Source organism: Macaca nemestrina, chromosome 4 (assembly GCF_043159975.1).
Source record: "Macaca nemestrina isolate mMacNem1 chromosome 4, mMacNem.hap1, whole genome shotgun sequence".
In the NCBI taxonomy this organism is placed as follows: Eukaryota; Metazoa; Chordata; class Mammalia; order Primates; family Cercopithecidae; genus Macaca; species Macaca nemestrina.
In genome coordinates, this window is record NC_092128.1 from 36,992,151 (window position 1) to 37,006,846 (window position 14,696).

The 14,696-nt window shown below is 36.5% G+C and overlaps 1 protein-coding gene across 1 annotated transcript in view; it reads left to right on the forward strand.

Moving 5' to 3' along the window:
• The window catches only part of LOC105475252 (aminoadipate-semialdehyde synthase), a 69,317-nt gene extending 64,628 nt beyond the window's left edge, over window positions 1–4,689 (forward strand). The window contains exons 21-24 of the mRNA XM_011730338.2: window positions 110–225; window positions 869–957; window positions 1,814–1,990; window positions 3,211–4,689. Coding sequence (XP_011728640.1) covers window positions 110–225; window positions 869–957; window positions 1,814–1,990; window positions 3,211–3,329 — 501 coding nt within the window. The 3' untranslated portion in view covers window positions 3,330–4,689. The remainder of the gene's footprint in view (window positions 1–109; window positions 226–868; window positions 958–1,813; window positions 1,991–3,210) is intronic.
• Window positions 4,690–14,696: the final 10,007 nt, after the last annotated feature.

A 14,696-nucleotide genomic window follows, 5' to 3' on the forward strand; every position in this document is an offset into this window, starting at 1 on the left:
TTAAAATTTGAGGTGTATTTGAAGTTCAGTGTTTTAGTAGGATAATTTTTCAGTTAATTAAAAAAAATTATTAGAGACTTAGAAATTTTGTCTTTATTTTTCTAACCAGAAACAACTCCTCTGTGACCTAGTTGGGATTTCACCCTCCTCTGAGCACAATGTGTTGAAGGAAGCTGTTCTTAAGAAACTAGGAGGAGACAATACCCAGTTGGAGGCTGCTGAATGGTAGGCACCCACCACTCAACTTAGAGCAAAATATACTGGATCAATGATTGCTAATTTCTACTAAAAAAAAGTTAAATATTTTACATTTGTCTTTGATTAATTTGTTGCTCTAATGTGGGTAGAGAGATTATCATGTGCCATGTTCATGTGGTCATAGAGAGTAGATAAAAAAAGGAGCTCTATGGCAATTATAATTTGAGAAATGCTTATCTGGAAACACTTTATCACTCAGTTCCCAAGCATAGTGGGGTATTTTTGCTTTCCTGTAGGAGATTCTGAGTAGTCAGAGAATATTACATTAAAACATTCTTTCATATGACTGCTGTGGCATCCTGCTGGTATACTTAATGTTGGAGAACTACCCTCTAAGTTAATCTCATAAAGAGCTTTGTAAGAACATGGGATTACAATGCATCATCTCTGCCCTGCTCCGGGGAGTAGTGCCTGGGTGAGTCTGGAGATGATTCTGAAGGTTAAAACATTGATATTGTTATTATTTTACACTTTAGGAAAATCCTACAACTTGAGTTACCATCTTGTAATTCTGCCCTTTCAAGATTAAATTCAAGGAGCTCCCTTTTGCTTCCCAAATGAGAACATGTATAGGACTTGAACTAATGCAGCCATCTCCTGTGCTTTTCAGGTTGGGCTTACTTGGGGATGAAGAAGTCCCTCAGGCAGAGTCCATTGTGGATGCCCTCTCCAAGCATTTGGTCATGAAGCTTTCCTATGGTAGGCTATGAAGTGTTAGCTAAATATACCTGAAGAATAATCATAAGATAGAGTCAGTGCAGATAATCATACTGGAAGGTTGGCGCCAAGCAGCTGGAATGGGAAGATGTGGTGTGACGAAAAGGCAATTGGACTATTTTTCCAGGGAGAAGAATTTGAGAATTATTAAGTAAAAATAAAGATAGTTATTATAGAAAAGGAAAAACATAGTTTTACTGTTTATTTATTTATTTATTTATTTATTTGAGATGGAGTCTTGCACTGTCACCAGGCTGAAGTGCAGTAGTGTGATCTCGGCTCAATGCACTTCTGCCTCCCAGGTTCAAGAGATTCTTCTGCCTCAGTCTCCTGAGTAGCTGGGACTACAGGTGTGCGCCACCATGCCCAGCTAATTTTTGTATTTTTAGTAGAGACAAGGTTTCACCATGTTGGCCAGGATGGTCTTCATCTCTTGACCTGGTGATCCGCCCACCTCAGCCTCCCAAAGTGCTGGGATTACAGGCATGAGCCACTGTGCCTGACATTACCTTTTTTTTTTTTTTTTTTTTTTTAATGCATTAGGCAAATGCCTAAGAAGCATTTTTGGAGCACACTAAAAGGCCTCTAAAGCAGTGCCTTCGTGTCTGTAAACAGGATACGGTGATACCATCCCAGATAAAGGAATGCAATCAGAGTTCTAATTTCCTTGAGGTTTTCACTTTGACTTTGGACTAAAAAGCTGTGTAATTAATTGTCTAGTGATCATATATAAAAGGAGGGAAAACTTTTAAAACCAGAAGGGCAGGAGGAGGAGATGGTAGACGATATTTGAGTTGTAATGATAGTGGCATTTTTACTTATCTTTATTTGTTTTAAGGTCCTGAAGAAAAAGATATGATTGTGATGAGAGACAGCTTTGGAATCAGACATCCTTCTGGACATTTAGAAAATAAAACGATTGATCTTGTGGCTTATGGGGACATCAATGGCTTTTCAGCCATGGCTAAAACCGTGGGGTTACCCACCGCCATGGCAGCCAAAATGTTGCTTGACGGTAAGTCTGTTCATTTGAGGCATGAGCCTGTTTCCATATCACCTCCAAGTCATTTGGTGCCTGGACATCAAGTAATTGCTTTTGAGTATAACACAGGCATTCACTAAAAGTGAGCCATCTTAGAAGATCCAAGCGCGGACTGCCAGGGAGGGCCCCTGTTGGTGAGTAAAGCATGGGGGCTTTGGAGATAGACTTGATTTTCGCTCCAGCTCAATTACAAGGTGGCTGAGTGATGGGCTGCAAGTTACTCAGCACCTCTGAGCAAGAGTTTCCTCATATTTAAAGTGGGTATTGCCATCCCTATTTCATAGAGTTGTTGTGACACTAACTGATATAATACATAAATCTGCTGCCACATAGAGGGGTCCCCAGGGAATGGTCACTTCCTTCCTTTCTTTCTTTGGTTTTTGCCATGTTGGGAGTGATAACTCTAAAATAGAAAAAGATATTCACTCCAGATTCTCAAGAATATAGGTTAAGTTTTATTAATCTTCATATCTCAGCATATTATTAGTACTCAATATATATTTTAGACTAAATGAATACAAATTTCAATTCTCCACTCTCCCTAGAAGATCACATAGACATTCAATAAGCATTGCCTCTGTTTGGCTCTCAAGAAAGAATGAGGGGAGTAGAAAATATCAAAGCATATAAATGTGAAATAATGAAAAAAATATATAGTAGCATATCAGCTAATATCAAATTCAATGACCAACTTAGTTATTGAGGAATCAGTGAAGAAATAAGTGACAGAAGTTGGGGTCATTGTGGCCTCTAGTGAGAGTGCCCAGGTTCTATGTTTCAGTCATGCTGACAGGTGCCTGTGCCCATATAATCAAACTTGTTACAACTCATTCTGTTGGTGTCTTGCCTTTTTAAAAATATGATATTAGCAAGTTAAGCTGACCAGTCAGATTGACTTCTTACTTTACTTTATTCTCTGATTGTCCTGGCAGTAATTAATGCAGTTAAGTGTACAAATTCTGACAATATCCCTAGGTCCGGCTATGCTTTCAATCTAAAATTAACTCCTTTTGCTTTCAAAGTGTTGACTAAGTAATAATTTACTAAGGGACATTTTTAAGCAGCTACTTAAAAAATGCCTAGGCCTCCAAGAATTCATTGACTCTGAGTTTGCTTTTGTGGAGACTCTTGATGGGGAAATTAACCTCTGACACTACCTTTAAAATGGTAATTATACATTTATTTTCTTCCAGGTGAAATTGGAGCCAAAGGCCTAATGGGGCCCTTTTCAAAGGAGATCTATGGACCAATATTGGAGCGAATTAAAGCAGAAGGCATTATATATACTACACAGAGTACAATTAAACCATAATTGGGAATTATATTTTGTTCTTTTCTTCCCAGGCAATACAGCTCTGAACGTGTGTGATAAATGGGTTTGCTAATGTGCTGTTTTAAAGTATAAAGCATAATATGTTTTGGTTAACACAATGTAGTTTTTGAACTATAAATCTGTATTTTAATATGGAAATGTTTGGAACAGGAGATGTCAGCTACTAACAGAGAATTTTAATAATTCTATCCTGTATTTTATAAATATGTATGTGAAAGTGATGATCGTGCTATTTGTTAATTTATTATGCCACTGTTTTCTTACAAGAACATATTTTCCTATAACCAGCAGATGAAGTTTTACTTTTTTAGTCAGAAAAAATTTCCTCATAAAGTTATATTTTTGTATTTTTAAAATTGATACAGTTAGATACCTTTAGATTACCTATCTGTAAGTTTTTGCCAAAATGCTATTTTATGCCCTTTTTGTAAAGTTATGGTTTATGTTGTAAATGTAGTTCCTTACAGTTTTCTCTTGAGTGTTTGGAAATGAGAATAGATAAGATCAAATTACAATTTACAAGATCACTTCATTAGGCACAGGAAAAGTATTTAACATAATTCAACACCCTTTCACAGTAAAAAATGTAAAATAAAAAACCCTCAATAAACTAGGAACAGAAGGAAACTTCCTCAACCTGATAAAGGGCATCTATGAAAAACCCACGGTTAGCATCATACTTAAGGGTGAAAGACTGGATTATCTCCCCTGAGATCAGAAACAAGACAAGGATGTCTGCTTTGGCCATTTCTATTCAACTTGTACTGGACAGTCAAGAAAGGGCAATTAGGCAAGAAAATAAAATAAAAGGCATCTAGATTGGAAAGGAAGAAGTGTAACTAAATAGTGATGGGAGATGACATGATCTACAAAAAAAAAAACATTAGAACTAATAAATAAATTCAGCAAAGTTACAGGTACAGGATCAAATATACAGAAATTGGTTATCTTTTGATATAGTATCAATGATTAAATAAAAAATGATATTAAGAAAACAATTTAATTTTCAACATTGGTCAAGCTTGGTGGCTCATGACTGTAATCCCAACACTTTGGGAGTCTGAGGCAGAAAGATTGCTAGAGGCCAGGAGAGCAGCCTGGGAAACAGTGAGATCCCATCTCTACAAACAACAACAACAACAACAAGCAAACAAACAAAAATCAGCTGGATGTGATGACATGCATCTGTGGTCTCAACTATTCAGAGGCAAGGATGGCTTGAGCCCCGAAGTTTGATGCTGCAATGAGCTATAACTGGGTCACTGCAATCCAGCCTGGATGACAGAGTTAGACCCTGACTCAAAAAAAAAAAAAAAAAAAAAAAAAAAAAAACCCAAAATTGACAGCATCAGACAGAATCAAATACTAATATAATTGAGGGTCCAGAAATATTGATCACATTTATGGTCAACTGACTTTTGAAAATGGTGCTAAGACAATTCAATGGGGGCAAAATAGTCTTTTTCATTAAATGGTGCTTGGAAACATGGATATCCACATGCAAAATAATGAAATTGGACTCCTACCTCATACTGTATATAAAAATTAACTGAAAGTGGACTTAAGATCTAAACATAAGAGCTAATACTATAAGTATCTTCGAAGAAAACATGGTGCAAATCTTTCTGACTTTGAATTAGGCAATGATTTCTTAAATAAATGACACTAAAAACACAAGCAACAAAAGAAGAAAATAGGTAAATTAAAATTAAAAACATTTGTGTTTCCAAGGACAATATCAAGAAGGCAAAAATACAACCCACAGAATGAGAGAATTTTTTTTTAAATCATGTATTAGTTAAGGGAGGAATTTGTATTTAGAATATATAAAGAATTGTTATAACAATAATTAAAGGGCATATAATTCAGTTTTTAAAAATCAACAAGAGATCTGAATTAACAGTTCTCCAAAGAAGATATGCAAAAGGCCAATAAGCACATGAAGAGATTCTCAACATCATTAGCCATCAGGGAAATGCAAATGAGATCTACAATGAGATATCACTTTACACTCACTAGAATAGATATATCATCAAAGTGATCATATCAAGTGTTGGTGAGGATGCAGAGAAACTGGAACCCTCATCCACTGTTGGTGGATACCCACGAGATATAAAAACAAGTGTCTACACAAAAACTTGTGCACAGATGTTCTTTGCAGCACTATTTATAATAGCCCCAAATTGAAACAGCCCTAATTTCCATCAACTAACAGGTGAATAAACAAAACATGGCATATCCATACAAGGAATATTATTCAGCAATAAAAAAGAGATGAAGTACTGATATGCACCACAACATGGAAAAACCTTGAAAACATGCCAAGTGAAGAATGCCAGACATGAAAGGCCACATATTATATGATTTCATTTATATGAAATGTCCAGAACAGGCAAATACATATGAAGAGAAGGTAGATTAGTGGTTGCTTAGACTGAGGGAGGAAAATGGGGTGACTGCTAATTAGTATAGGGTTTCTTTTTTGGGGTGATGTAAACGTTGTAGAGTTGATTGTGGTAATGGTGGCACAACTCTGAATATACTAAAAACCACTGAATTGTATACTTTAAATGTTTGAACTGTGTGGTATGTGGATTTTATCTCAAGTTGTTATAAAAAATTAAATTACAAATACAATTTGTTTATTTGCTTCTTGGGGAAAAAATCTCTTGCCTTTAGAGATACAAAGTAAGCACCTGTTTAAACGTCACAAATTGTGCTCATATCCTGGCACGTGAAACTAATTCTGCCCTTGAAAGAAGCAGGTACTACGTGTGAGGTATGTGACAGTTGAGAAAACATCTCCTGCTGTTTGAAAACAATCAAAATTGATTAAGGCCTGGTCCCACCTGTCACAGATAATATATGGAGATCAATAATCTGTTAATAAGTAAAAACATTTTGTTGTGGAATTTTTTTTCTTACCATGACATTCAGTTCGACTCAATTGATTAGGAAATACAACTGGTGTCCTGTTGATTTCACTCTCTATCTAAAATGGTGCCCAGATGAATTGGGAACTGAAAAACTAGCACTCTGTGTAAGAACTGGGATCCAGTTGAGCTCTCAGTATAGTTAACTGGTTTGTGCTTCGTGATGACAATGAGAATTAAAGGGGATCTGATTGAAGAGCTGATCTAAGGTTAGTGTTGAATGTAGTAATAGAAAAGGCAATGTCAGTAAGCGTGAACACAGCTATATGTAATTAAACACTACATTATCCCTCAATAACAAATTTTCCTGCAGTACCTTTAATAATAAAAGTGGTGGTGATAGGATTTGGGAATTAATGAGCAGGTTATGGTTATAAACATATCAACATACAGATTTACCAGGAGTCCACAATTTTTTTCTGTGAAAGTCAGATATAAACATTTTAGGCTTTGCTTACCAAAAATATCACAACTGTTTATTTCTGCCTATATATTGTGAAAGCAGCCATAAACCATACATAAATGAATAGGCATGGCTGTGTTTCAATAAAACCTTATTTGCAAGAACAAGTGATAGGCAGACGTGACCCTCTAGCCGGTTTGTGGACCCTTGGTCTAACCATTCTGGTAGACTTAATACTCACATCTTTCAAATCTTTCTGCCTCTTTTGTTCTTTTTCAGATAATACCGATATTTGTATTATCAATTTTTCCTTGTTCTAGATTAACGAGACACAGATCATACTACACAATGTGAATGGCTCTACAACATACTAGCTGTTCTCTTCTTTATGAAATGAGGATAACAGTAACTGCCACAATGATTGTAAAAATTAATGAGATAATGAGAGAGAAATGCTTGCCACTTAGTAGATGTCAAAAAACACAAGTGGGTTGTTCTTCTCTCTTTTACAATACAGTTTTTACCTGAAGTTTATGTTTAGTTAATAAGATATTAACTTTTATATATATATTTTTTCAATTTCTTGGATACCTTTGGAAGACTCCTCAAAGATCCATGCTGCTTAAACAAGCCATAGATTTATCTGCTACATAAAGTGGTTGAAGAGATGAAAAAGACTACAACAATCATTTGGCCAAGCCTCTGATTTTACAGAAGAGAAAATATGCCTCATAAAGTTAAATGACTTGCCTCAGGTGATAAGACTTAACACTGAAATTTGATCGTCATTTGGAGACAGTCAGAATACTTGAAACAATTTCAGAGCACCCTCATTTTTAAAAACATCTAGGATGGATGACTTAGGGCCACCACTAGCCCATATGGTGTCTTTTTGAAAATTACAACAAGGCATTCCTTCTTCAAGACCCTTTTACTGGTCAAAAAATTGTTCCTAAATATACAATTTATTACAAGCAAAACACTTTACTACCCTCTAATGGAAAATTGCCATAGTAAATACAGAAATCTTTAACGTCTATGATATGATTGGTTCTCCCTTAGATGCAATGCATAATTTACACACCTGTGCAAAGTCGTTAATTTTGTCTTTATATTTTTATAGTATTACTGGCTTACATTTGCTGATTGTTTACAGTGGAACTACATCTGCCAGATCTGAATTCCACTGAAAGGAATTCAGTGAGAAAAGCTGGCTGTTCTGGAGTGCTACTTGTCAGTTACTGACAATTAATCTAATAACTTCCTTTTTCCAATCTTGTTTTAGACCTAATACTCATTCTTAATTTTCATTAATTAGTAAGAATTACAAAACACATTCCTAACTTGTTAGATTAAGAGGGTACAACCCTCCAGTGTAAGTTGTCAGTGTAGTAAAATCGAACGTTTCTAGTACCTTCTAGTTTCCTGTTAATTGACAATATGTGCTACATCACTGGTTAACAAATTCATAAACCCTGGGAATCCCACTCCCAGCCTGAGAACTCATGAAGCTGGATTGATATTGTGCTCCTCTTTGTTACACTGGAGACGATTCTGGGCTGTTGGCAGGCACAACTAACCAGACCCTTGGCTCCAATAATCTAAGCATGATTCACAGTGAAGCTGGCACAGGGTGAAACAAACCCCCATAGAAACCTCATAACCCTGACAAGGAAAAAAACATGCTTGCCTTAATAGCAAACTATTGATAAAAGAAGATTTATTCTCCTTAAGTTCAGAGAAATAATTAAAAGGAAGTAGAAGTCAAATGGGAGCTGGGAAAGAAACTGAAATAGGTGCTGTAAAACCTGGGGAAGACCAACAGAAAAGATGAGAGAATAGCAACTCCCAGGGGCATGGATTGTTAAAATACTTTTGCAATGTTAGAAAATATTTGGCTGGCACAGTGGTTCTATTTAGTTCTGGACTATGGTGAAAATTGCACAAATGGTTCATCAAGTAAGATGCTTAATGAAGATGGTGGTGCTTTGCATCCTCTTATTTATCTGTCCATATGTTAATTATTGATGTTTTCTGGATTTCTTCCCTGTTTTTTTTTTTTCTATCTATATGTGTTCTTTCTGGGTGCATGCATCCTACTAATGGCATTGAATACCATCTACGTCTTAAATCAATCCCAATCTTTCTCACCTGAGCTTCAGATTATCTATACAACTATTTACTTGACATCCCTGTTCAGATATTTCCAAGACTTCTTAAACTCAATGTAAATTTAAGAACTTATACTATAAATTAGTATTTCTCAATGGGGCTACACCAGGTCCCCTAAATGAATCCTTCATGTGATTACTTATTTCAAGAACTGGCAACCACTATCACCCTAGTTGCTCTCTATAAAATCCTTGATGCTCTCTTTTATACAACTTCCACATTCACCAAATCAGGACTTCCTCTTCTCTATTAAACTTATTGGCTCCAAGTCTTTCTACCCACATACAAGTTGTCTTGATCAGGCTGCTATTACATTTTATGTGGATCGTTGTGACAGTCTTTCACCTGGCCTTCCTCTCTCCAGAATTACTCCCCTAATGACCATACTCCTCACAGTAGACACATTAATCTTTCAAAACTGCAAATATGGTCATGTTCTTACTCTGAGCTGTCTCCCCATTCCTCCCAGGATAAAGTTCAGACCTATTAGAGCCTCAAGGGCTCAGCATAAATGTGCCCCTGTATATCTTTATAGTCTCATCTCATTGCCCATCTCCTTACAAAGTATTATCCAATTCTTGAACTTCGTTCGCCTCCTTGAATAGGCTTCCCCTTTCTTGTTTTTGAGCCTTTTCGGATTATGCTTTTTTTACCCTAGATATTCATCTCCCCCTAAACTTTTACCTGGTTAACTCCTAGTCCTCTTTTTAGGTTGTAGCTTAGGAGTTACTTTCTTGAGGATTCGCAAGTGTGAGTTAGATATTTCTAAAGGAGCCTATACTATTTTTTTCATAACACAAATTACTCTGCGATCTCATTGACTGGAGGCTTTTGAAAATATGTTGAAGATTTTTCATTGTTACAGACTCGGGGCATGGTGTTGCTGACATCTGGTAGGTGAGGGCGAGAGACAATAAATCCCCACTGAAAGAAGCCACTCAGAGCAGTTTCCTTAATTTATTAAGGCATCATATTACTATAAAGTCATTTCAGATACCTTTGTGTTTTAATTTGTTTTGATGATAATGATTGTGTTAATATTATCACCCCTTTCAAATCATGGGTGGGTCTATTTGTGCATCAGTAAAAGCAGTCTTTGATTTCCCTTTCCATGGTCAAAAATAAATAAATAAATAAATAAATAAATAAATAAATAAATAAATCCCCGCTGAGTCATACACCATATGGACAAAACTATTCCACCACACCAGTTGCACTCATATCTTGGCCTTACCATCACACGGCAAACCTTTGGACTTCCAACTGTTAGCCTCTCTTTGCCTGAAGGCTTTCTTTGACAGTAAAAGCTCTTTTTGCTCATGATCACAGCAGCCCAGAAATACCAGGACTTGTGACCTTCCCCACTTCCATTCTCTTCAGCCAACCTATGACCCATGGGTGCTGATATATCAATCGGCTAGCTCCTTAGTTTTTTGGATGGGATAATTTGGATGTGGATGTCTTCTACGGGCTCCCAGAATTCTACAAAGGGATTATATTCCAGTTATCCACTTGAGAAACTTAACTGATATGACATCCATTATCAGCTGTCTTTTCTTCCCTGACTCATTTTCCTCCTGACAGGCATTAAAATCTTGTCACAGGTTCTGCTTCTATAGTAATCCAAACTAAGATTCCACTAGACTCTTATGTGTCCTCAACACCTATCATGGTGCCTAGCACATAGTAGAAATTATATATACATATATATAATATAATACTGTAAAAATTTGTTATATATATTTTAATTGTATATAATTATACCATATATAGTGTAATTGCTTGTTTTATATATATAAATAATTGTGTATATATATAATTTCTGAACAGAGATGTCACTTGTATGTATAACTAAATGCGATTACAATTATATATAAAAACAATTATGCCATATATATGGTATAATTATTTAATTCTGGCATATACATATATTGCAGAATAGTACTGACGTGTTTAAAAGCCATGGTACAAAGATGTGGTGAAGGTGGAGGTGGAGATAAGGGAAAGTTGTTACAGGCTTGGCTTGTATGTAATGTGGATTTAGGTTATGTTTGAACATTAGATGGTAATGCTAAAGAGATACATTCTTCCCTATCATTTGTTCCTTCCTGGAGTTCATATGAAAATTTCCCCAAACCGTGAGGGTGGGTAAAGAGCATCAGTATGAGTTTGAGCCAGCCCTGACTATCAACATCATTGTGTAACCATAGGTTTAGGTCTCTTCATGGTTGACAATACAGGGGGCAGATAGGATCAGCTTTGTGCTTCTAAAAGATTAGACTGAGTGTTGAGAATGAATCAGAGAAAGGGGAAAGGGCCAGAAGAAGACATATTCTGAGGCTACTGCAGTATTAGAAGAAAAGATACTTGAAAAAAATGATTGGATGGTCATAGCATCATTTAACAATTCTTCTCCAGTTTGCTGAATTTGGAGCAGGGAGCAGAAACCACTCTAGGTATTTTAAAGAAAAACTCATACAAGGCACGAAGACCAAGAGTGTATACACATAGCTAGGGTACCATGATTGGGAAGCTAGAATCAGAAGCTACTGCCCTTACTGCCATGGTTCCAATGCTAGGTATTAGAACCCTGTTGCAGAAAAATTATATTGTTACAACTTTTCTTACCAGCAGGGTGCAAGAGGGCAGGAAGATGGCTTCTGTGAATTTCTGTTTTCTAAATCTGTGTAAGAGCATCTACAGGGTAGCCAGCAAGTCAGAAAGCATGAGTAAATACCTGATAAATCATTTAATATTACATTACAATGCATGGTAAATAACACTGTCTGTCTTTCCAAACCTGTGACTCCCTGTATTTGGTGGAACATACTTCATCCAGGACCCTAGCTGCAAAGGAGTCTGGGAAATACAGTTTCTAGCATTTTAGGCTTTGGAGTGTAGTAACTGTTCTAGTTACTATTGCTGTGTAACAAACTACCCCAAAATGTAATGTCTTAAAACAGTAGTCACTTATTTTGTTCATCAACCTATAATTTGGGCATGGTTCAGTGCAAACAACTGGTCTCTGGTCCATGTAGCCTCACTTGAGATGTGTTGATACAAAGCTGGAGAATCCATTTCATGACAGCCTGCTTACATAGCTGACAAAATGGTTCTGCCTGGTAGCTCATCTGGAACCGCGGGCCAGGGCCTTTGTTTCTTTGACGTGGGTCTTTCCATGGCTATGCAGCTTTGGCACAGCATGGTGGGGCTGCTCCAGGAGCAAACATTCCAGGATAATCAGGCAGAAGCTGCATTCTCTTTAAGGACTTGCGCTTGGAAGTCACGTAGCATCACTTTGACTGTAGATCCAAGAGGAGGGACCACAGACCCTGCTTCTCAATGGGATGAGTTTCACAGAGTCACATATAGGACAGAAGATATTGTAGGGCTGTTTTTGGAAAATATAATTTGCTGCAGAAAGGTTCCCTAGAGGGTGACTGGCTGTGAAAATACAGCAGTTACCCTAGTTGTCAATCTTTCTCATTGGCCTTGTCAATATTTCTTCAACAGCCTTAATAATTTTTTTAACAGTTCATTTTCTTCTCTAGGTGCTTTATTGAATCTTTTTAGGTATCCCCTTGGACATAAAACTAGAATACCATATAGAAAAAATGTGGAACTTTTTTCATTTAACATTCTCTAAAAAGCCCAGGAAACATTCAGTTTTAACTTCCTAAGTCTCTTAAGTTACTTCCCTGAAGTAAAGGTGCTATAACAGACTTTGCTATTTTAATATTTTTCATAAAGAACTTTAATGCTGATAGTTTTCACTACAGGCTTTATTAAATAAATTAGCAATGAGGATAACAATTACTTGCCTCAGTTCATTTCTTTGTATGGATAATCCAGAACTAAAGCAACTCTCCTAGGATTGAAACAAGATAATAGAAATCTGAGAAATACTGGGGGATGGTTCATGCAAAAGTGAAATATTTCAAATTAGCATATTTGGAGCAGTTCTCTAAGGTCAGTCTGTGCTTCTTGTGGCCTGCTTAGAATGTGTCACAGCTGATGGACTGATGATAATTTTTTTGTATGTAACAAGAAGTTTCAACTTAACGCCTACAGTTTTTCTTACTCCCACTTCCAAATCTTATTTTTTAAAAAATGTTTTTCTTATAAAAAAAAAAAACCCCTTGGTAACTACAATTTAATATCGAGGATGTTTAGACTCCTAAAACTGGTGCAGTGTCTTACATTTATATGTCTTAACACTTAATGCCACCCTCTCTAACACACCCATGTCATACTAATGAGGAAGGGATCGCTAATGTACCAGAATATGTTGCAATTAGCAAACGAATGATAATAATCATGGTTTATAATATTAAAAAGCATGTTTTGTTTATCTTGACAAATGTGCAGATTTTCCATTTTCCCTAAAGAGTTAAATTCAATTCAATAAATGCTTAATATTTCTGATGCACTATTTGTAAGCAGAATTCTACTATCACATTTTAAAATTTATCTGCTAATAAAGAGGTAACAGTTTCCAAGTTTTATCTATTAGAGAAATAGCCTGTCACAATAGGTACTAAGAGATTTGAGGCATTCAGATAAGAAATATTAAAATTCAGTAAGATTTTCACTGTATAATTTGAACAGAACATGCATCTGTTAAATATTTGCATTGATTTTATATGAAGAAGCTGCTGTCATAGTATCTCAAGAAGTATCATATTGGAACTATGATGGACTCTGTAGTCCTTATGGAGGTAGCTAAAGAGATGGATTATGCTCCTGATTAATAATACTTTTGAGGTTTCAAAACTGCTCTCCATGATTTAAAACTGGAGATGCATTAGAACATCCTTTTTCAACTGGAGTAATTTACAAAGGTGTTACCAAAGAAAAAAACAAAGAACAGATATTTTGCCAAAGCTAGTAAATTTATTATGTTAAGTAACATTGCCTATACAGTGTCAGGTTTACAAGGAAAGGACTATTAAAGACAGTATTTTCATTTTAGGTAAAAATCAATGCATTTTTTTTTTCATTCACCTAAAATACTGTGACTGCTGTTAGTGTGCCGGGCACTGTTCTACATATGGGGATATGAGGTTAACAAAAGAGTCAAGGCTCCTTTTCTCATGGAGCTTATATACCAATGAAAGGGAAAAATAACAAATATAATGTCAGGAAACAAGAAGTGTTATGGATAAAAATAAAACATGATAAAGAGACCAAGAGGTCCTGGTGGGGGTGGCGGAGAGACAGGCTGACATTCTGCTGGTGCGCATGACTCAGTCTCTTCTGATTGCTACTGCTAAATATTTCTCAGAAGGGAATGCCACTTCAGACAGGCTGATCAGAGAATGCTTCTCTGAGATGATATTTGAGCAGAGACCTGAACCCATGAGTGAAACAACAGGACTCTAACACCCTGCTGTGGAGGTCTCAACAGTCTAACTCTTTTGGAAAGTGAAAGAGTAGTAAGGTAAAAATGTTCATACTATCTGCTCCCCCAAATAACACAACAATTGGTCCTAAGGAATAATCCTAAACCTGGTGAAAAGCTTTTCTGCACAAATAAATGTTTATCATTGTATTGTAATAGGAAGGATTCGAAAGAGCCTAAAGAGTCAATATGAGGGGCTGGGCATGGTGGCTCACACCCGCAATCCCAGTACTTTGGGAGGCTGAGGCGGGCGGATCATGAGGTCAAGACATCAAGACCATCCTGGCCAACATGGTGAAACCCCGTCTCTACTAAAACTACAAAAACTAGCTAGGCGTGGTGGCTTGCGCCTGTAGTCCCAGTCACTTGGGAGGCTGAGGCGAGAGAATCGTTTGAACCCGGGAGGCAGAGGTTGCAGTGAGCTGAGATCCCGCCAC